Source organism: Pezoporus flaviventris, unplaced genomic scaffold, assembly GCF_033815535.1.
Source record: "Pezoporus flaviventris isolate CSIRO_AGI_PZ_B2104156 unplaced genomic scaffold, CSIRO_AGI_Pfla_v1 ptg000002l, whole genome shotgun sequence".
NCBI lineage: Eukaryota > Metazoa > Chordata > Aves > Psittaciformes > Psittacidae > Pezoporus > Pezoporus flaviventris.
In genome coordinates, this window is record NW_026892550.1 from 77,532,701 (window position 1) to 77,554,062 (window position 21,362).

At 39.2% G+C, this 21,362-nt stretch overlaps 1 protein-coding gene across 23 annotated transcripts in view; it reads right to left on the reverse strand.

Moving 5' to 3' along the window:
* Positions 1-21,362, reverse strand: part of SOX5 (SRY-box transcription factor 5) — a 645,963-nt gene that overhangs the window by 45,098 nt on the left and 579,503 nt on the right. For 21 of the 23 annotated variants that reach the window (XM_061444585.1, XM_061444584.1, XM_061444586.1 and 18 more), the window contains one exon: positions 14,383-14,529. The exons of the other annotated variants lie outside the window; for them this stretch is intronic. In XM_061444585.1, the coding sequence (XP_061300569.1) occupies positions 14,383-14,529 (147 nt within the window). The remainder of the gene's footprint in view (positions 1-14,382; positions 14,530-21,362) is intronic. 23 annotated transcript variants of the gene reach the window in all.

A 21,362-nucleotide genomic window follows, 5' to 3' on the forward strand; every position in this document is an offset into this window, starting at 1 on the left:
CAAAGCGTACCATATCAAAACAAATTAGCAACAGACCGCTCCTCCTGCTGCGGTCAGGCAGGAGAAGCAAAGATGCTGCATGGATTCTAAGATTCAGGGGGAACAAAAAAAACAAAACAAAACCAAACCAAAAAAACCCAGCTGTTGAAAACTTTAGAAGAAACAAGTCAGAAGAGCTTGAAAGAAAAGGGATTTCAAACAGCTTGGACACCTGGCAGTGGGCTAAGAAATTCCTTTTCAAAAAACACCTGTGCTTTCTCTGACTTTGGGTATCTATGTAGTCTAGGTAAATTTTTCACTAAGAGAGGCAGAAATGCATGCAGCGCTACAAATAAAAAGTGCAAAGATAACGTGTACTGGTTTTATTCATAGATACACACAACTGTAAGAAAAATGTCAAAATATATTTTGTAACTGTAGATATGACCTGCTTGACAATTTGTTTTTCCAATTAATAGCTTTCCAAAGGGAAACACAAAACTCATCTGTCTTTAATGCTTGCATGCTGTTAACAACACCCCAGATCACTAAAATGAAAATGATTTCGCAACTCTTGTCTTGCTGGATATTTTTTTCGTTTCACCTCCTTTTAGCAGTAAGATGAAATCTAATCAGCAGTTCCATAAACTGGAGGGAGTTTAACGTACTGTAGGGAATGTTCAAAGCAGATACATGCTACATCACTGAGTACTGCACTCATAGGAGAAGAATTTATTACATATTTATCCATAATCACATACAGGGGGTTAACTGCTTGCAAGCACACCTGTTGGGAAGGGCTGTTCCTTTTCCTAAGCCACAGTCATGCCTTTTTTTGTTGTGGATTCCTTGGGTCATGTCAAAGAGACTTCTGTTCAGTTCCTGACTTTTCAACAAACTTCCTCTGTGAACTTGAATGAGTCACTTATTCTCCAATCTTCTGCCCACGGTCACCGACATCTTCGCAAAGTTAACATGAAATATTATCAAATAGAAACTTTATTTTTTTGCACAAATGCAAATGGTTGCAGAAAGTAAAGGGCCACCTCTCTTGTCTCAAATCTCTACTTACAAAATTGGAGAAAATACATCCTTTCAACTATGAAAAGGGTTTCTTCTAAGCACACTGGGCATACAACATATATATGTTTATCTAACTGCATGGGGACACCACCGTTTACAACCCTTTAAGTTAATAAGTACTACTGATATTATATAATTATCCCAATGAACATATTAATCAACCATAATAATCATAATTAAAATCAAAATATATTGTAGTTCCTTTTTTTTAAATTTGTTGCTGTCAGTACTGAATGCAGATTACAAGCAGAACAGCGTTGAAGATGTATTCAGCCCCCCTTGGTGAACAGACTTCAGATCTTATTCCTGATTCACACCAGCAAAAATGAAATCACCATCAGGACCGCTATCGGGGCCAAATTGCTGGCAGGCACAATGAACCACTAATTGCTGGATTCATTAGCAAGGCTCATAGTTTGTCCCCATGAGATGCTGAACACTTTCAGCTCCTTTTAAAACCTAGCATCTTAGAAATTAAAATTAACAACTGCAACTAGTATTTGTGTTATACTGTAGAAACTCAGCATGAATTTGAAGTCAGATCACAAGAATGCCAAAAATCTATTATGCAAAATTAGGCAGATTTTTGTCTACCATTTTTCTGTTAATTCTGTAGAACATGCACGCATCCACACACAATAGATATTCCATGGTGTTCCTCAAGCCTAAACAATTGGTTAAAACAGTTTTTGTAAAGCTGAAAGAAGACAACTGCCTTAAAAATACCTTTCAAATAGTCCCAGCATCACAGTGTTAAGATTGGCCTATTCTTTTCAGACATAAAACAAATGTCTATTTAAGAACACATCCAAATGCATTTCCATCACTCAGCCAGAACACATTCACTTCCCAGAAACTAACACTGTAAGAGATGGAAAGAGAGAAGGAGAGAGAGAGGAGACCTTTAGTCCACCTACTAGCTTCACTGAAGGCAATGAATCCAGCCCTAGCTCATTTCAAGTAGGTTCAATTGTGTCAGAGGTTACCCATAAGCTATTTCTTGATGATTTATAGCTGATGTCTACAGATCTCCTTTTATTTTAATGATGACTCCAATACAGATGTTAAGATATTCTTTGTCTTCACAGAAGTATAGGAGAGAGAAGTTGACATCTTAAAAAAAATTCCAAGAGGCTTATTCGCTATTTCTGAACAGGCCAGCTCTGGGCAGTTTTTATATCTCATCCAGAAGGAAAAATGGGAGGGGAAAAAAAGCTCCCTTCATCCTTTTCTCCCATACTAAACCTGCTATGTTTTTGTGACTTATTCTGGGCACAAATCCTAGAGCACTGACTCAACATGTATGTCACCAGTTAATTATGATCAAGACAAGACACTGGGATACTTGGTAAGCACAAGATAATTTTATCGCTTCTCCAGTAATAACATGTATTTATATATCATTATTTTGCTCTGTTTGAGCCCAGAGCAATTTACAAAGTGAGTCCCAAATGATACTATCATGGGAATCCTTCCACCCAGCACTGAACTGTAATCATTTGGGGGTGAAGAACAACAGAGCAGGAAAAGCAGCAGCAAGACATACTGCATCATTTGAAATTTAAAATGTCATGCCAGTAAAACCCATGAGAGTTGTCAAAATGTGAGATTGTTTCAGCCTCAAAATTAGTCTCTGTATGTGCATGTATGTGAGTGTCCACGAGATCTATGTGGATGTATCTATGTATGTTTGGCAATCTTCATCTCTATGGACATTTTGAGGCACTGGCCAGCCTCCATCAAGTTTGATGAAGTCCTCAAATGTCCCATATCATTTGTGTAAAAGGACAATAGGGTGTGTGGGGGGTCACGCTCTAAGCCTTTCCCCTCAGGAGAAGACTCCAGTGCTTACCCACACTTTAATGGACACCAGGGGATCCCTTGGAAAGAGGTACTCTACATTTCCAAATATTGTGAGACTTCAAAAATGAAACTTCTGGCACTCTTGGAGCACCTTGCTCATTTTAAAATGAACGCAGAAGAGAAAGTATCTATTCCGTTTGTTTTGCTCTTCAGGTCTTGGAATATCTGTTCTTTCTGCTCATCATTAGGCTAGCCAAAATGATGCGGCCGTTGTTTTCCTCACCCACTAGCCCCAATAAACTCTAGTTGTTTGGTACAGTAGTGATTTTCTCATCTGTTACACCACCACATCATTCTGCCTATAAGCTGCAGATTACTGGAAGGACTCATTTAGTGTAAAGAAATTGGTATTTCTAAGGCTTTGAAATTACAAACTGTAAATCCAGATAGGAAATGTAATGGGCAAAAGTCATGTGACACCATTTTTACTTCCAATATCATGAATAAAATGCTACTTGACATGCATTTCCCAGCCAAATGTATGTGCTGAATTTCCCTGACCCCAAATTAGGTCTGTGCCTTTTATAGCAGATGTTGAAAGCACAGGCTATTCACACAAATATGATGAATAATAAGCAAACAGAGATGAATGAATACTTCCTAGAGTTTTAATTGCAGATTCTATTTTCAGTGGGCATCAGAAACTAGGATAGGAGTATCCAGAAAGGGAAAGAAAATAACTTCAGAGAAGACTAAGAGTATTGGAAATGGGCACAAAAGGAGTCATTCTGATCTGCAAGCAAAGCAGAAAACCCAACAGAATTTAGACTAGAAGGACTCAAAATTTATTGAGGCAACCAACTGCTAAATTCAAAATATGTTAATTTACAGCTGTAACCTGAAGCCCATACAGTTCTTAGCATGGCTCAAGATAAAAATAATCATTGATCTGGAATGACTAAAGCCCTGAGACAGCTACCTTTGGGAAGAAATTCACAAGAACCCAACACAACAAAAACACTCTCCAGTTTGTTATATACTTATATTTTCTTCCTAATTGTACACTGAATTAAAGTTGCTTTAGTAATTCTGTCACTACATTGCTCCCTTTTCCAGTACACTACTTCGTAGTTTTCTCTGAAGCATTCTGGAGACGAATAAATGTACCCCTGAAACCCAAATTTAAGAAGCTTTTTGTGCCAGTTTTCCCATGGATATGTCATGTTGGGTTGTGCTTGTCACTATGTAACTCCTGTTGTATTCTGTTAGCTTGAAATCACGTAACACGATGTGGCTGATTCATGATGTGACATGTCACTGCCTGGCATGTAAGCTGAAAGCCTGGACGAACCCATGTGCTACATCTCCATACACACATAGCTGTCTGAAATGACCACCTATTTTAAATCTACAAGCAGGTGCTGGCACATTCACTCAAAAAAGTTTAAGAAACACCAGTAACTCATGAAATACTCAAAGTTATATCCTTTCAGTAACATCATGATTGGAAATCGAAAAGCCTCCTCTCCAGTGTTCCCATTAGAGAATGGGAGTCTTCCCCTCCATGCACTCCACATGCCAAGATACTGAGCAATCTTTTTATCAAAGACTTTTTTCCTAATATTTCTCCCCCTCCCCCAGATACTAGTCATGGCATTAGCTTATCTTTCCTTTAAAAGCAGCAAGGAAAAATGTACAAACTGAAATGAAGCAAACAGAAACTAAAATCATTCATTAGCACTAAAAGTACACATTTTAATTCAGTCTGTCAGTATTAGTGGATAAAGGCACATGATCAAGATCAAAATTTTTAATTGGTTTCATATACTAAACCCTGTTGAATTACATGAAAAACCAAAATGGTTTGTTCTGTTAGTTTGCCTGCCTCTGCTGTTCTTGGGATGCTCTTGACTGTTCTCTCTGGATACAACTGAAGTACTTTTACGGATACATTATAGTGAAAAGTCCAATTTTGCTGAGAAATATTTATGCTGTAGCAGAATTGCCAACACGAAGTCTTACTGTGACTTGAGACTGAAAATTAATCCCGCTTAATTAAAACAGTACCTCACAGGTTCATTTTGTTACCTGTTTTCTAAACCTTTGAGATACATTTATATCAATCTGTAAGCTCCAGCCATGACAGCCTGAAGCTTTTTGTTTAAATAAGATTCTCCCATAGTCACATGACTCTAGGATCTGGGACTTTAAGGAAGCTATCCATTATAAAATCACAAGATGTAGTCACGCTGCTTTGAAAAAAGCGTGTGAAACGATGAATTCCACATAATTTCTCTGAAACCCTTTTTTGCACCAGTTCATTTTACACTAAACAATTTAAACTGCATTCTGCACAACATATGTGCAGTTCTGAGAATATTGACTTATTTGCCAAAGACTTCATATAACTCTGGAGTTAATACTAACCTACAAGAAACCGTCTCTTTGAATTTGAAAATAAAATAGATTTATTCTCCATTCTGCTGCTTACATGTTGCTCCTCTCCAGCTATCCACAGCTACCAGGGATTACAGAATAAAATGATTCAGATTAAAAAATTTGTAGAGCTCCCTTGTTAAATGATAATGATTCAGCTATGGGAACAGGAATACTTACTGCAAAATATATTTCTTTGATGCTTAGTTTGAACTGCATTCTGCCTGAATGTGTCAAGAGGAGCTAATTTCAAATCTAGCATGTAATGTGGAAGCAAACCACACTGCTGCAGACAAAGCAAGCAGTTTCTGGAAGCCGCTAGACTAATCGCATTAGAATTTGATTCAATCACCTCAGAAATTTACTTTCTATGTTGAAGTTCTACATTTGGTAAAAGATGGCTCCGTTGCTGTCTAGTATACAGCCCTGCCAACGCAGCCTATGCACTTTACTTTTGATTATTAACACATGCCACAAAATGCCCAAACACTTCAGATGAAGCTGCAAAAGGGAACATTTAATACCTGAATTACCTGTCTCCTTTCTGGAAATACGCAATAGAATGAGAGTCCTCTGCTCCATTTCAAGCTGACTCCTAATGCCTAGAATAGGTACGTCACTACAACACTATTATTTTGCACAAGCTCCTGGAATAAACACATTCCTTGATATAGAGAGGCAAACAGCTCTGAGTCTAAAAACTATATCCCTGGAATAAAGCATGACCTTATTTTAGAGAAATTTTATATTATGAAGGAAACTAGAAATTAAACTTATACTGGTACAACTGGGTGGTTTGTTATCTTTATTTAACTTAGAGCTCATATTAGTCCATCTTTGCAGTACTGTGATACACGGAAGCCCTCAGTAAAGAATGTTATGTATTTCTCCTCATGGCTTTTTCCCCTTCCTCAGCAGAAAGACCCTCTCCTAAGTGTTTTCCAACTCCCCTCACAAACAAGCCCAACCAAAAGTGAGGAGGATCAAAGAAACCCCCAAAACAACAAAACCAAACCCTGCAACAAGGAACATCTAATTTTTCACTGTTTCATTATGCAGCTCCAGATTCCATGTTCTCCTAAAGTCCCTTTACTGCTCTTCTTATGACTGTGTGACCAATTTGCAACATCAGCTCAACAGCTATCTCAGTGTCACTAAAAAACCTTGACTTTGTGACACATTTTTTCTTGCTTGGGACTCTTCCATTTCCTTCTTCCAAAATGCCGCTCCTTCTCATTAAAGCTTTTTTTCCAAGTGACACTACATGGGCAGTTTTGTCAAAAAATCTTCTGCAATGGTCAATGCATAGGCATTTCTAAGTAACAGAGTAAGATGTAGAGCAGAAACAAAATGTCAGGGGCCAGCATACCTGAATACTGAGGAATTCTGTAACTGGACCTGGCTTTAGTAGCTACCTCCTGAAATTAAGAGTGCCTGGTGTAATAACTTGGTCTATCAGCCTAAAGCCAATGCTGTGGATCATTTACCTAGAAAGAATGAAAATTACTGCCTGCTGCCCATGTCACCAAGTTTGTCACTTAGGAAAACATGGTTATTCGATTTAGTCATACCACGTAAGGAAGGTACTAGCACTAAGGAACAGTAGAGAACTACTAAGAAGAATACACTATGTTTGTCATTACCACTTTGCTTTATGTCTCCGTTATTCCCTGATCTCTGAAGACCTCTCTTTCAGAAATGCAGTGGTCTTGCTTAAACATATCTCACTTTTGTTTTGTAATCACAGGTTTCCGAGAGTTTCCCCTCCTCCCTCTCTTTTTGTTATGTTTTCTTCTGAGTTTTCATTCTAAAACATGCCGACTGAGCCTGACAAGGACAGACTTCCTGGAAACTCTGCTTGAGAGGCAGGTTCCTGTCAGAGAGACATGGTATCAGGAAACAGAACTGTGGAGAGTTAATGTGAAAATGCACCCTAGGAGCCCCTCCATGTATCTAATTCCTTTTTAGAAAGGAGGGAGGGGTGGGAGACAGGCAGAATGCTGTGCAAGTCCCTACTGCTGCTGCTTTTTAGATATATTAACACTGTTTTTATTGTTTGAAAAATATTCTCTATTTCTAGTTCTACTGAGCTCTAGAAAATTGTTTAAAAAGTCACCGTTTATATGCCTGGATGTCATACATAGGAAGAAGAGTAAGAGATAGGAAAATAGTTTCAAAGGTTGTGTCACCAACTCCATATTTTACTGCTTGCGATTAAAAGCATGAGCAGCAAAGGAAAAACGCTTCCAAGTACAGTTATAATTAGCTACAGGGTCTCCATTAAGAATGGACAGGGATACTAAAGAAGTGGCATAGCACCAAGTCGCATAGCAGAGATAAGGCAGATGAGGTCTCGATTTTTTTTATACTTCCTATACACTCATAGAATGGTTCGGGTTGGAAAGTACCTTAAGATCATCTAGTTTCCAACCCCTCTGCCATGGGCAGGGAGGCCTCACACTAGACTATCCCTGCATCCATACAGGGATTTTATCCCTATATACATCTGTAAACTTTTCCTTAATTATCTTACAGCCATTTCTAACCTGTCTGATGCACTGACAAGGGGATTGGGAAATGCAAGCACTGAAAAATGTTTTGAATTTAATTATATTCTAGTGATAAGCATTACTATGATGCTGAAGAGTTTAATAGATTAATTTACAAGACTTTTTTTTGCTTTTTTTTTTTTTTTTTTTTATATCAGTGGCATATAAAGAATTGTGTCCAGCTTGGAAATTCTCCAACATAAAAGAGCCTTGCAAATCTTGGAGACAAACTTTCTGTAAACATTGCCTTGATGTTCTAACAGGGATTATGCATCTTACATTATCTTAATAAGAACTCTCGTTCTTCACTCTAAATACCAAAGTACTCTCCTTAATAAAAATAAGGATGCCTTAATTTTCTGCTGCTTGGATAGATGTTCAGCATCTGCTGACCTCTTCAACCAAAAGAGGACAGTAACTGCCATTAATATATGGGGCCTAACATGTGCAGTGGGTTGGTTTCAGATAGGTTCTTCTTCTCTATCCTTCAGGAAAAAAAAATGGCAAACACAACCAGTCCTGCCCTTTGATCACCTGTATACAGCCATGATCAGTCTTCTTTATCAGACAGCTGTCCTTTTTATACCTGAAATACTTTCCAGTGCTGTGCAGAACAATTAGCTCATGTTTCAAAAAATATTTGGTATTACTGAATAAAAAGTGCTATGAAGCGGGATACACCAGTATCTTTCTGCATTTGCATAGCAATGCATCTAATCATCTTTACAGCTGAAAATAAATACTTTCCTTTAACATGTTAAAGAAAACGGCAGCTCTGAGGTACAAGGAAACTATATCTCCACTTACCAGCTAGGCTTCTCTGATACTCATTGCTTGATGTGATAAGCAACCTGATGCAGCTATGTACACAGTGAAGATTAATGTTTTCCCCAAGACCCCACCAGCATTACATTCTGAGCTATCATACAACAGAGAAAACTGAGGGAAATGGAAACAAATATATGCAAGCTAACAGGGTGGCTTAGGGTAGTCACCTACAATGAAGCTCAAGTCAATAATTTGCCTGCAGTAGAATGAGAAATATCATCTAGGTGGATTTTCTTATTACCAGGCCATTTTAGAGACTTTTTCTTTCTCCTTCCCTTCAGATGCTTTTCCATATCTTTTTTTCTTTTTTTTTTATCATGCAGGATAAAAATCATAGAATCATAGAATAGTTAGGGTTGGAAAGGACCTTAAGATCATCTAGTTCCAAGCCCCCCTGCCATGGGCAGGGACACCTCACACTAAACCACATCACCCAAGACCTTGTCCAACCTGGTCTTGAACACTGCCAGGGATGAAGCATTCACAACTTCCCTGGGCAACCCATTCCAGTGCCTCACCACCCTAACAGGAAAGAATTTCCTCCTTATATCCAATCTAAACTTCCCCTGTTTAAGTTTTAACCCGTTACCCCTTGTCCTGTCACTACAGTCTCTAATGAAGAGTCCCTCCCCAGCATTCCTATAGGCCCCCTTCAGATACTGGAAGGCTGCTATGTGGTCTCCACGCAGCCTTCTCTTCTCCAGGCTGAACTGCCCCAACTTCCTCAGCCTGTCTTCGTACGGGAGATGCTCCAGTCCCCTGATCATCCTCGTGGCCCTCCTCTGGACTTGTTCCAACAGTTCCATGTCCTTTTTATGTTGAGGACACCAGAACTGCACACAATACTCCAGGTGAGGTCTCACCAACACTAACTATTCTGTGATTCTATGATTTTTATCCTGAGTCAAGAAAGTTTTCCTAGTGAAACTGGGAAGTATAGTCCCATCATCAGTTTTGACTGGAAGAGGAAAATCCCCAATCAGCTCCCCATAGTATATAGTTTACTTATTTTCCCTAATAACACAGCCCATGGTGTGTCTGAATTAAAGTTCCCATTTCCAAAGACCCTTTTTCTTTCTTTTGTCCCTGGTATCAGATGTACTTTGAAAGGAAGTCGACAGTGACTCAGTTGTAGTTTCATATCCAGGCTTGCCTTGCCTAGGTGAGAACAGAACAAGCACACTGTTGGTCCTCTTTCTACCCTTCGTATACTATAAACAGGATGCAAGACACAGGTGGTGCATGTGGCAGCAACTGTAGCATTATCAGCAGATATTTCTCAAAAATGGAAGGATTTCCCCTGGAGAGTCTCTGGCCATTTTAAGGTCAGTCTGTCCTGGCAGAGAGGCAAGCTTTAAGTCGTTCAAGGGTGATTCTATTGCTGACTATAGGCAATATGAGAAACTTTCAATTCGATGTTTACTTTGGTGATCAGAGGATCAAATAACGTGAAATAAGGTACCATACTCGGTTAAGGATTCTCACTGATATTTATCTAGATATTGCAGTTGAGGAGAATTTGATTGTGTATATCCAACTTCTTAGTGCTGTTTCTGGCCTGTCTGAAACACATTTTCTTTCCTTGTCACAACTCCCAGGTGCTACTGCTGAGCAAATAGTAGTATCACTGCCAGAAGTATTTGAAAAGAACAAAAAAAATTGATTTGGACAATCTGCGTGCTGTTGCCATTGATGGAAACACAACTGTGAGTAGGGTTACGGCTGAGGTCATAAGAAGGTTAAAAGAAAAGTGCCCAGGAATCCTCTCCTGTCACATTTCACACTGAATTGCTCCTGTTTTTCAGCAGATGCTACAGACAATGCACTGCGCTCTATTAAATATGGGGAATCATTTAGGTACATTTACAAGCTACATTGAAAATTCACTCCAGAATTACTGTACTTGAAGGGCTACATAGAAAGGGCTAGAATATTGCATCAAGCTGGCACCAGATGCTATATTTATAAGTACTACACAAAAAGAACAAAGGCAGGATGAACAGGGCCCTGGCTGTTTACAAGTGAGGGCAATGTAGCCATCCTTATTCAAGAGTGTAATGCACCTCATCTGAAGTCAGCGAAGACTGTCGCTATCAGGTGATAATCTTGGTAGCACAGTATAGGTCACAGTTCAGATAAAAGTATTCTCTGTAACACTGCTTTTTCAATCGCCTGCATGGCACTGCCCAAGCAAGAGGCTTGAATCACAAGATGGACTGGTAGGTTATTCTGCCTAGTTCTTATCTGCACCTGTGCCTGCTCTCTCCTACTTACTTGGGAGCATGTAACTACCTTGAACACCCAACAGAGCAGCATGCAAGCTTTTGCACGATCAAAGGTAAAATGTGCTTAAGACAGACTTTGGAAATCCAGCACAATTTGGCAAACTTCAAAGATAGTTGCCTTTCAAATGGGTTGTGGAGGAGGCCTTGGTAAATTTGAATGGTATGATTAGCATACCGGCTGTTTTTAAAACTGCTCAAGAAGAAGCTGTGTTAAAATCCATTTCCGCAAGACACACGCATTTTCTTTTGGACAGGCTCCACTAGCTCTGTTTCTTAAATCAATTTTTCTGGCACCGACTTCTTCTTGGAAGAATGTACGACACCAGCTCAGTTTCCTAACCAAAACTTGACAGAATGTGTGCAGCACAGCATAATGGCATCTCTACTTCATGGTTTCCTAAAAGTTACAGTACAGAAACCCAGGAAGTGAATTTGACTATTCCAGGTCACATCTGTTGAAAGTCGAGTAAGACAACAGAAGATGCCAGGGTAGTCTGCCCAGCACAGTGTTCAAACACTGGTGAGAGCCACTGATAAAAGGTTTGCCAAAACAGGAGTTGCCAAGGTCTTAGAGGAGTTTCAGGGATGTGTTCAAGTCTTACTAGATTTAAAGGATGATCCTTGGCAAACTCCCCCTGATGCTTCTCAGCATTTCTAGAGCCAACAGTTGTTCCATCTGCTGCTGAGGCCGACTTTGAAGAATCCTTGCAAAGAGCAGCACACTAACTTTAACACTATACAATAAGGAAAAATACACAGCTTTTCAGAAGTGACCTAGATGTTTGCCAGTAGCTTGACACACTCTCAGGTAAGGCTGTCTCCTTGTCTCCAAACACTTGAGTGTATTACCAAAGCTGCGCTAGTGTAAACTGTGGGCTGAAAACAGAGATTTAGCAAACAGTATTTATTGAAAGATTGTCCAAGACATTAGCTGTTCATCTGCGGAAGTCTGACGTACAGTAGCAGTGAGAAAGACCACCACGCACTAACTTCAAGAACCAAGTTACTGCTGGGGGATTCAAAAAAGAGAAAACTAAAAAATGGTTGTGAAACTCAAGACAGACACTCCTTGACAACAGTTAAAAAAATTAAATTAAAATCAGCAAACACAGCAAACTTTTGGAGCTGCTGAACACAAACAAGCTTTGAAAAAGGAAAGGAAGGTCCACACAGACACGAAGGTGTTTCATTTCAACATTTAAGCTTCAGTTTCTGCCGCTGTGATAGATTTGCCAGCGTGTTTTCTGAGCGAGGCCACTGCACTATTGTATAAGCTTTATTCTAATTACTGTAGGCTGTATAAAGGTTTCTTTATCATTTAGTATTATAAATAATTGTGCTTCCAGGCTGGAGTTCAAAGCTCAGTACAGCATTCGCACAACAGCACAGGCAGGTCAGATGACCTTTCTCCAATTCTCCTCTCTGGTGCTGAGGACAGACAAAGTGGTATGTCTGTCATACGCCATTACCATTAGAACAGAATCTTGTTCTTTTATTACAACTGAACTCTGCCGGATTTCTCAGCAGGAATGCTAAGCGAAATCAATGTCTTGGATTTCCAGGCTGAGCTTGGAGGTCACAGCCACTCTATCATTTCTCAGCATTACCCCTTCTCTTTCTCTCACTCTCTCTCTGAGCCTCCAACTGGCACACAGCAGATTGAAAACAGCATGCATCACAGGGCTCACGCTGCACAATTTTACAGCCTTTTGGAGCCCCCTTCCTTTCCTTTTGGCCCACTTTTTTTCCCTGTTTTTTTTTGTTTTTGTTTTTTTTTCAATTTGCAAATAAGTTTTGTTTGTGTCCTACAGATCTGCAAGCCAAAGGCATTGGAACACCTACAAATATGAAAAAGCAGTAACACACACAGGAGAATAGAGCTGATCCTGACAGTTGCCAGTAAGATGGTTATCCTTGATGTTACCAGTAGATATGGCAGACCTTCTAATTCCATGATCGCCACAAAATAAATACAGTATCCCCTTAGATCTCAGCAGACATTCTGCTTGCGCACAGAGATCCAAAAACACTGGGATTTTAAGTATAGTGGATCTTGCAAGCTGCCAGCCACACACAAAAAGACCCTTGTAAAATGCACAAAAATCTCTTATTAACCACAGACATGACTTTTTTCTGGGGGGAAAAAAAACCCCGAACCATCAACAAAAAAGAAAACCAAAAAAAACCAAACTATCATTCAGCACTGCATGGCTTTGTGATTCATTGCTCCATACTATATAAAAGAAGAGGCCAAGCCAAGAATAAACTTTGGGAAGTCAGGAAGTGAGAAGAAAGAAAATGTAGACCCAGAACTTGATGCTCTAGCACAACAGCTACCAGTTTCACACCACTTATTCTGTACTTTGAACATGCATCTCACTGAGCTGACAATGGTTTTATTTATTTGTCTGGTTATTTTTAATCTGTGCTGTTTTACTGTTAGGGTAAAAACAAGACACTGCTGTCAACTCAAGGAATCTTTTCTGATGTGATAAAGGACACGGACAGCATGCTAGAGGACACTAACAAAAAGAAAGGATACATTTTTATCAAGCTCTGTCACCTAAATGGGACTGCCTTTTCCCTTCATCCCTTAGCTAAATTGTTCCCTCATGTTTTTTAACACCTAAGATGTGCCATTCAGTCTTGACCCATTGCTTTTGCTCAGCTGTGGCATAAGCTGAGCTCACCTTATTCTGGTGAGCTCAGCTTATGCCACAGCTGAGAAAAGTATGTGCTACCAGACATATTCTGTGTGTTTTTTTCTATGTATAACTTGTGTACTGGTTGCATTATACAGCTGAACTACAAGCTGTTAGCTTGATCTCTTAAATGAGTACAGACCTAATTGCCCAGCTATGACCAAAATTGCTAACCAGAGCCCATCACTTGATGGACAGAATCCAGCCTTGTTCTATCACACAACAGACATTCCTTTGGAGACTTGCTCCCCCACAGACTCCCACTGAACCCCAGGAGAGGACCTGGTCACAAATGAGATAGACGTCCTACTGCTTCCCATCTCTCACTGACACACTGCTAACCTGACTCCGGTCTAGAGTTCTGAGAGAAAAGGCCAGCTGTGTGCTAGAAAAGAAGATGATCACCTCAGCCTGCCACCCGTTACTGAAGATGGAAGAAACAGCAGCGTGATAGCTAGGACACTGCAAAGGAACCATGGGTTCTCAGCTGAGGTGGTGTGTGCTACTGTCACTGTTCATAAATGGTTGTTTGGTTTTTCTGTGCTGGGGTTCTCCCACTGGAAAAACTGCACTACAGGCATCCTCCCATTTCAGGAAACCATCCTGAGAACAAAGCTGCCTGTGTCTGACATGCACACACACACCCTTGAGAAAAAAAACACACATGCAAGTACCCTCACTGTGAGGAACACAGCGCTGCAGGGCCCCGTACAGTACCTTGCTTTTGGGTGGAGGGCTGTTTGTGCTCTTGTCTGTGTGGATGCTGGTAGGGGATACAGCAGCACCAAGGTTACCCTGGGGTATGCCAGGTATCTTGCCTCCTGGAGACACTTGCATTGCAGCAAGTTGGGCAGCATACAACTGCTGTAAAAACAAACAACAAATGCGGGGGTGGGGGGGAGAAGAGAGGAGAGACATCATCAGTAAATAAATAATTTTCCCAGAAATTCTTCTGCTGCAGATAATATATTTTCCTTCTGATGGGTATTCTTTTAATTGAGCACGCTGGTATATTTCAAAACAAGAATGTCAACATGAGAAATGTCCCAGCTTCCCTGTGTGTCCAGGGATTCAAAACAAGGAACAAAACATCATCTTCATGGTTTCTGTGAGCCACTGGGCAATCTTGCTTTTCCTGAGACTACTTAAGCATTAAGAGCATCTCCACTGATCATACGCATTGACCCCTGTGAAATTCACATAATGTTTGATATGATGATCTCTGTGCTACCACTTTATGTTTCTTTATTTTACTTGTTATATTTTTCTTGTTTGTACAGGCCGTAAGTTGTTCAGGACAGGAATGCCAAAATTTTGTTTAGCACTTACTGTGAGAGTCCACTTTCAGTTGGGTTCTGGGAACCACTACAGTCAATATAAATACATACAAATGGATGGTAATGTACTGTCCATTAGCAACTAGAAGCTCCAATTAGACTAAGAACCCTTTCTGTGGAACAGGTATTTCAGTATTAGCATGTGAATACTTATAATCACAGTCATCTGTTTAAAGTAAAGCACTACAGTAAGAGTATAATTGACAGAGGTCAAAAGCAGAGAGAAAACAGGCAAACTGGCAGTGCCTGGAAGCTCCCCTGACCTGCAAAAAAAAAGTGAAGAAAATAAATACGGTGGGCAGGACAAGCAGCAACTGCTGCTATTCTGCAAACAGAGGAATTTAGGTGAAGCCTAACAGAAGTCAGATGCCTGAGAAAGCAGGTAATGTAGTAAAAAAGGCTTTACCTCCCCGGTCACAATATCAGTTTCAAAGACCGATGCGACATATTATTTGTGCTGTACAGTACATGTGTAATGTGTAACACTGCATGATGGTGCTCTCTGCCTGCAGGTGCTAACAGAGCTTCTGAGACCGGATAACACGCAGGAACATGGTACTGGATGTGAAAAAAACAAGGAGGCTTCAATATGACTAGTCCAAGGAGTCTTGTTAGTGGTGCCTAGTTGCTTTGCTTCTGTTTGTTTAGTTAACTGCATATGCTGATAAAAGAACAAAGGTCAGGCACCAGACTGGAGGGCACGAAGAAATGCTAATACAAACCAACAAGTTTTAAAGAGGAGAATGGGGATTTGTATTCAACACGGAGCTGTGTAAAAGGTAGAGAGACACTGTTAATGTGAGTTCAGAGTATATAAACCCTGTAGCATACACTTAACTTGATCAAATGGGCAAGATCTACTGCTCTGATCTTGGACAACCCCAAACATTGTCCCGTGGCTCCCTGTACAAACTCTTCCCTTCACTGGTGCACAGTCCTAGCCCTTTCACATAATTAAAAGTAACCTATTTCTGTTCTTTCAGGTGTAATCAGGCACCAAGTTCTTACTTATTTCTCTTTTTCTATTCTTTTCAGTTTTGAATCCTTTTTATTTCTTTTCTCTACTTTGATCACTGCTTGTTCCTTATTTTTCTGTACTTCTTAATCACCATTTATCTATCCCTTTCTGTTTAGTCTCCCTCTCTTTCCCCATCATCCATTCATTCACCTGTTTTGTCCTTGCCTCTCCCTCAAATTTATTTATTCATTTATTCTATGTGTTACCCCCAGCGAGTCTGAGCCAATAGATGCAAATCAACTACAGATAAAAGTCATCAAAAACAATCCAGCCACAAATCAGTCACAGATTCAAATGTATGTATTTATCAGTTGAAGTTCATATCCATTCATTCTTTCAAAAGACTAAATCCAGCAGGGAGAAAGGAACAAGGGTCTGTGTCAACCAGAGAAGAACTGCAGCAGGCAGTTCAAGGAAAACCAAGCCAGATTCACGTATGAATTAATACATCAGAAGGGCAATAGTTGTTTAAGAAATAGGATCCATGTCTAGGGAACAGCTCAAACATAATCGGACTTTGGTAATGACACAACAGATCTAGGAAACGCTTTTTCTTTTATTTTGCTCCCTAATTAAAAAAAAAAAATGGCAAAAGACATCCAGGCAATTATGGGAAAAAGACAAAAGAAAGTCAAATAACCACTGAGCAGGAAAGGTTCAAGCCTGCTGCTAAACCGTAGATTACCTATCAGAGAATATGCCTAGTCCACACATAAAGGTAAAAATAACGTAGCCAGTTTGGACACGTAGCAGTCCTGAACCAACTGGAGATCACTGACAGGCCATACAGGAGGCCACCTGTGGAGGACTGAACCTCCCAGAAATTTCTGTGAGCCTTTGAGAAAGACATTTCAAACAGAATCCTTGGGAATGGAAACAGAATGGGAAGAGAGAGAAATCTCTACCTCAAACATTGTTCTCAACCTTCTGTTGAGGTCCAAAGAGTAAAACAAAAGAACTAGACTATATGCAGAACATGGTGTCTAAGAATGTGTAGCATCTAACACCCATTTAGTGGTCACTGCGAAACGTGTTGGAAGTCATGGCTCTTCCTTACAGTATTGTTATCAATCATCTTTTTGGCACTGCATCCGAAGTAGATGATGACTAAATAAGCAAGGGGAATGAATTTCCCTATGCAACAGCTCTGGTGAAAGCCATTTTTAAGTAATAAATGGAATATATGGAATTTCAAATGTTTGCCTTGCACTCAGTTCAGGGACAGATACACCTCAAGAGAGTGAAGCACAAAGTATAGTGTGCATTAAACTGTAAGGAGGAGTCTAAGGCTATAAAGCCTTCATTCATGCTTTGTAAAAACTTATGTTCTCCTGTTATCAGATTTAACATATCACCTCTTATTTAATTCATTTTGAGAGTTATAAACAAACATCAAATAAAATCTTATGAGAAGCCCCTTGTTAGAGTACCCTCTTAAAAAGTCCCTTCTTGCAACAGAAACCAACTATTCTATGAAAAGCAAAATCAGGCACAGCTCTAAAATGAAAACCATGTAGCTTATGAACTTGCAAGAGTCTGAATCCTATTTAACAAGCAAGATTGTTCCTGCATTTCCCCTCTATTTCTAAAAATGGGCAGAAATATACAACATGCAGCACATTTCTCAGACTGTCAATATGTTTGTGTTTTGACATTACTGAACTTGTCTATTCTTATTTAGTTGTTTTAGGACATGACGACCTTTAGATTATACCCAAGGAAAGGGCAATGGTGTGACCAAGTGCTGTGAAATCAAGACAGCTAAATGACAACAAATTATGTATTCATTTCACAGACAAACTCAACTCCAACAAAAGAACATTTCTACCCCTGCTTTCCCAACAGAGTTTCAAATTCTAGGACAGTGTATGAATTGACGCAGTTTAAACAGTAAACCATCACCTAAAATGCACCCTTGTACTTTTCACAGTAATGAAACACAGACCTCAAAAAGTGCCATTTAAAATGTTACTCTGTATCATTGCTGTAATACACTGTTCTTGAGCCTTTTAATTTGTACCCCAAACACAGACTCCTGAATTCTTGCTATCTCTAACCTAAAGGCTCAACCTCAAATTCTAGTACTCAAGTTCATTTTGCTGCACTACAACTCATACAAGAATTTCAACCCATACGGTTTTGACTGGTTTATTGTGACCAAGGCACTCACTTGAAATCAATGAAGCACTACAGCTTTAGACAAGTTTATTTTTGCTATACATGATAAATAAGTGCAATATTCTAAATTTAGTAAGAAGGTAGAACAGGCTTCTGAAAAAAAACAATTAAAAAGTAACATCTATTGTTTGTTTATAACTAAATGACTATTACAGTTTATAACTAAATGACTATAAATAGTTTCAGCTACCCTGCCCATGTGCAATATTGCATGCCTTTTTAATGTTTTGTCATTAACCTTTTATGAAAACCTCTATGGAAGCAAAATCCTCAGAACTAAAGCACAATATGATACACTTTTAAATGAGCAGGAGGTATAGTTATTTTTTTAATGTTGCTCCCCTGTTCTTAAGCTATTAAACAAAAATTCCCCTCCTCCCTAGGTCATCACCTAAACCACTTACAATTCTTCCGATATATTAAGCAGAAGTATTCAGCTGAACTCTCCAAATGGACTAGCTCTAACAGCTCTTGACTTGATGACTCTGTACTACATCAATAGCAAAGCCTTAAGGTTAGACCAGCTTTGAAAACCTTCCCCTTGGGCATTGTTGTTACATGTTAACAATGCTCATTACTGCTTTGAGGGTACACTAAAAATGAATTCTTGTTCTATTAATATCGAAAATGAGAATGAGATTTAATAGCAATTTTAAAAAGGGTTGAACAAATTGTTAGCAATTACATACGCAGAGATAGTTGATTCAAACATCTACAGGCATTTTGATTAAAGTATTATTTCTTTTTAAAATACTTTTATTAGTGAACAATAGAGACTAAGAGCTGTTATTAAAAGAAACAGAGAGAGATAGAGACAGGTGAGACTGGAGACTGAATTGGTTATTGCAATAAATTTGTTTCTGACATAAACTAGTTTTTCAGTGGAGTTACCACAGCGATGAATTTACAAACCACTGTGTCTAAATGTCTGAACTGTTGACTGATCCAACACTTCAATTTCTTTGTCATTTTGAGACCCATCATTAAAAATATACACATGAATGGCCCTGTTCTTTGATTTTTTGCATAATCTGGGGGGAGAAAACGGTATAAATTGAGATTCTCTCATTCAGAATACATTAATTGCATTTTCTTTACCTCAAAATTTATGCTTATATAAGGCATGCAAAGTGCTTGATTACAGCAGAAAGAATTAATTTTGGATCTGTTCATTTAAAAGCAGGACACAAGGGATTGGAAAGAAAAAGGAATTCACTTAAAACAAACATTTGACATGTATCTGTCATGGTTTAAATCCAGCTGGTAACACAGAACCACGCAGCCGCTTGCTCACTCCCCCCATTTTTATTTCCCCCCTGTCCCTGGCGGGATGGGGAGGAGAACTGAAAGAATGTAATTCCCACAGGTTGAGATAAGAACAGTCCAGTAACGAAGGTATAACACAAACCCACTACTGCTACCATCAATAATAATAATGATAAGGGGAATAACATGGGGAGAGAATACAACCGCTCACCAGCCGCCGACTGATGCCCAGCCTGACCTGAGCAACAACTGGTCCTTTCCGGTAACTCCCCCCAATTTATATACTGGGCATGATGTGCTGGGGTATGGAATACCCCTTTGGCCAATTTGGGTCAGGTGTCCTGTCTCTGTTTCCTCCCGGCTTCTTGTGCCCCTCCTCACTGGCAGAGCATGACAGACTGGAGTCCTTGATAAGGGTAAAGGTTACTTAGCAATAACTAAAAATATCGGTGTGTTACCAGCATTGTTCTCAGACTAAAGTTGAATACACAGCATTGCACCAGCTACTAGGAAGGAGAAAAATGACTGTTACGGCTGAACCCAGGACAACATCCTACTGTAGGATTATTTTTTAAAGGTAGTGGCAACATAGATAAAAACTACAGAAATCAGAATTCATGCTGCCCTCCTTAGCGATTAATGGCAATGCTTTCTAGATCTACCATGAAAAAAGTTCTTCATTTAACTCTTCATTACATATCTGAAAGGTTGAAATGCCAGATTTTTAATTTTTTTTAAGTTTCCTTCAAAGATAGTCAAACATTTCAAAGGGACTCACTAATTTGTACATTCAAAACTTCAGCAAAGCCTTTAAAGTTCCATTTGTTTGCACCAACTGGGGGATTTTCAGAAAACAAAGATAATATGTGAACAGAAATTCAAACAGCTCCTTTAAAACTGTGCCCAAAGGTAATTTTATTCAGCTGCAGTGCTGAAGTTTGCTAGCTTTCACTTTGGGCCAATTTCAGGTAAGGACACTATAGTTTAAGATCCTGAGATGCACTTAAGAGTATTTTGGTTTATTTTGGGTTTATTTTATTTTAATTTTTTTGCTTAGAATTCTGAACACAGTTGGATAATTATTACTGATCTACCTACCGTATGTCCTTATCACACCCAATTCCTAAAAGAAATTGACTTGACTCCCAGTGCTGAGGTACGCATATGTCCCACAGACACTCTTTCTGGAAGGGAACCTTGCCTGAACTAGCTTTTCCTTTATTCCCCAAGCAAAAAATAGCATGCTGGATGAATTCACCCCCAAATTGTGGACCACACAGAGACTAGACAAGATACATTAAATGTTGAAAAGCTACACTGTTCTTTCCCATGGCCACAGAAACCAGCTAACCTCCTTTGAAAACTCTCATCCTAGCTTTGCTCTGTATTTAGCCCAAGGGAGAAAACCAGGTAAGTGTATCATGAATCAAGGAACAATTACAAGTATTTGAAAGTTAAGACTGAGCAAATTAATAGATATGCAATATGCTGCTTTCAATCAGAGGACATTGGTAAATCAGAGAGCATTGGTAACACTCGGAGGAACTTCCCAGAGAAACTGTGGCTTTTGATTCATGGTGTTTCAGTCAAGATCAGATGTGTTTCTGGAATACGTGCTTTAAACAAAGAGTTCATTATGCCAAATAATTTATTTTACATCTTGTTTTGTCAGACTAGACAACCTAGTAGTCTCTCTAGCCTTTAAAACCCTAAGCCTTAGAAAGAAACATTAAGAAAAACAAGTTCTCAATTAGAAAAACTGTAAAGCATTCACGAACAAAATAAGGCTACATTTATATATTTCTTGCATGCAGGTTACAAGCACAGCCTTGTAATCACCATCTCTCTCGTACTAGAAAAACATCACTTTTAGAATCAGTAACCACAAGTCTCCATAA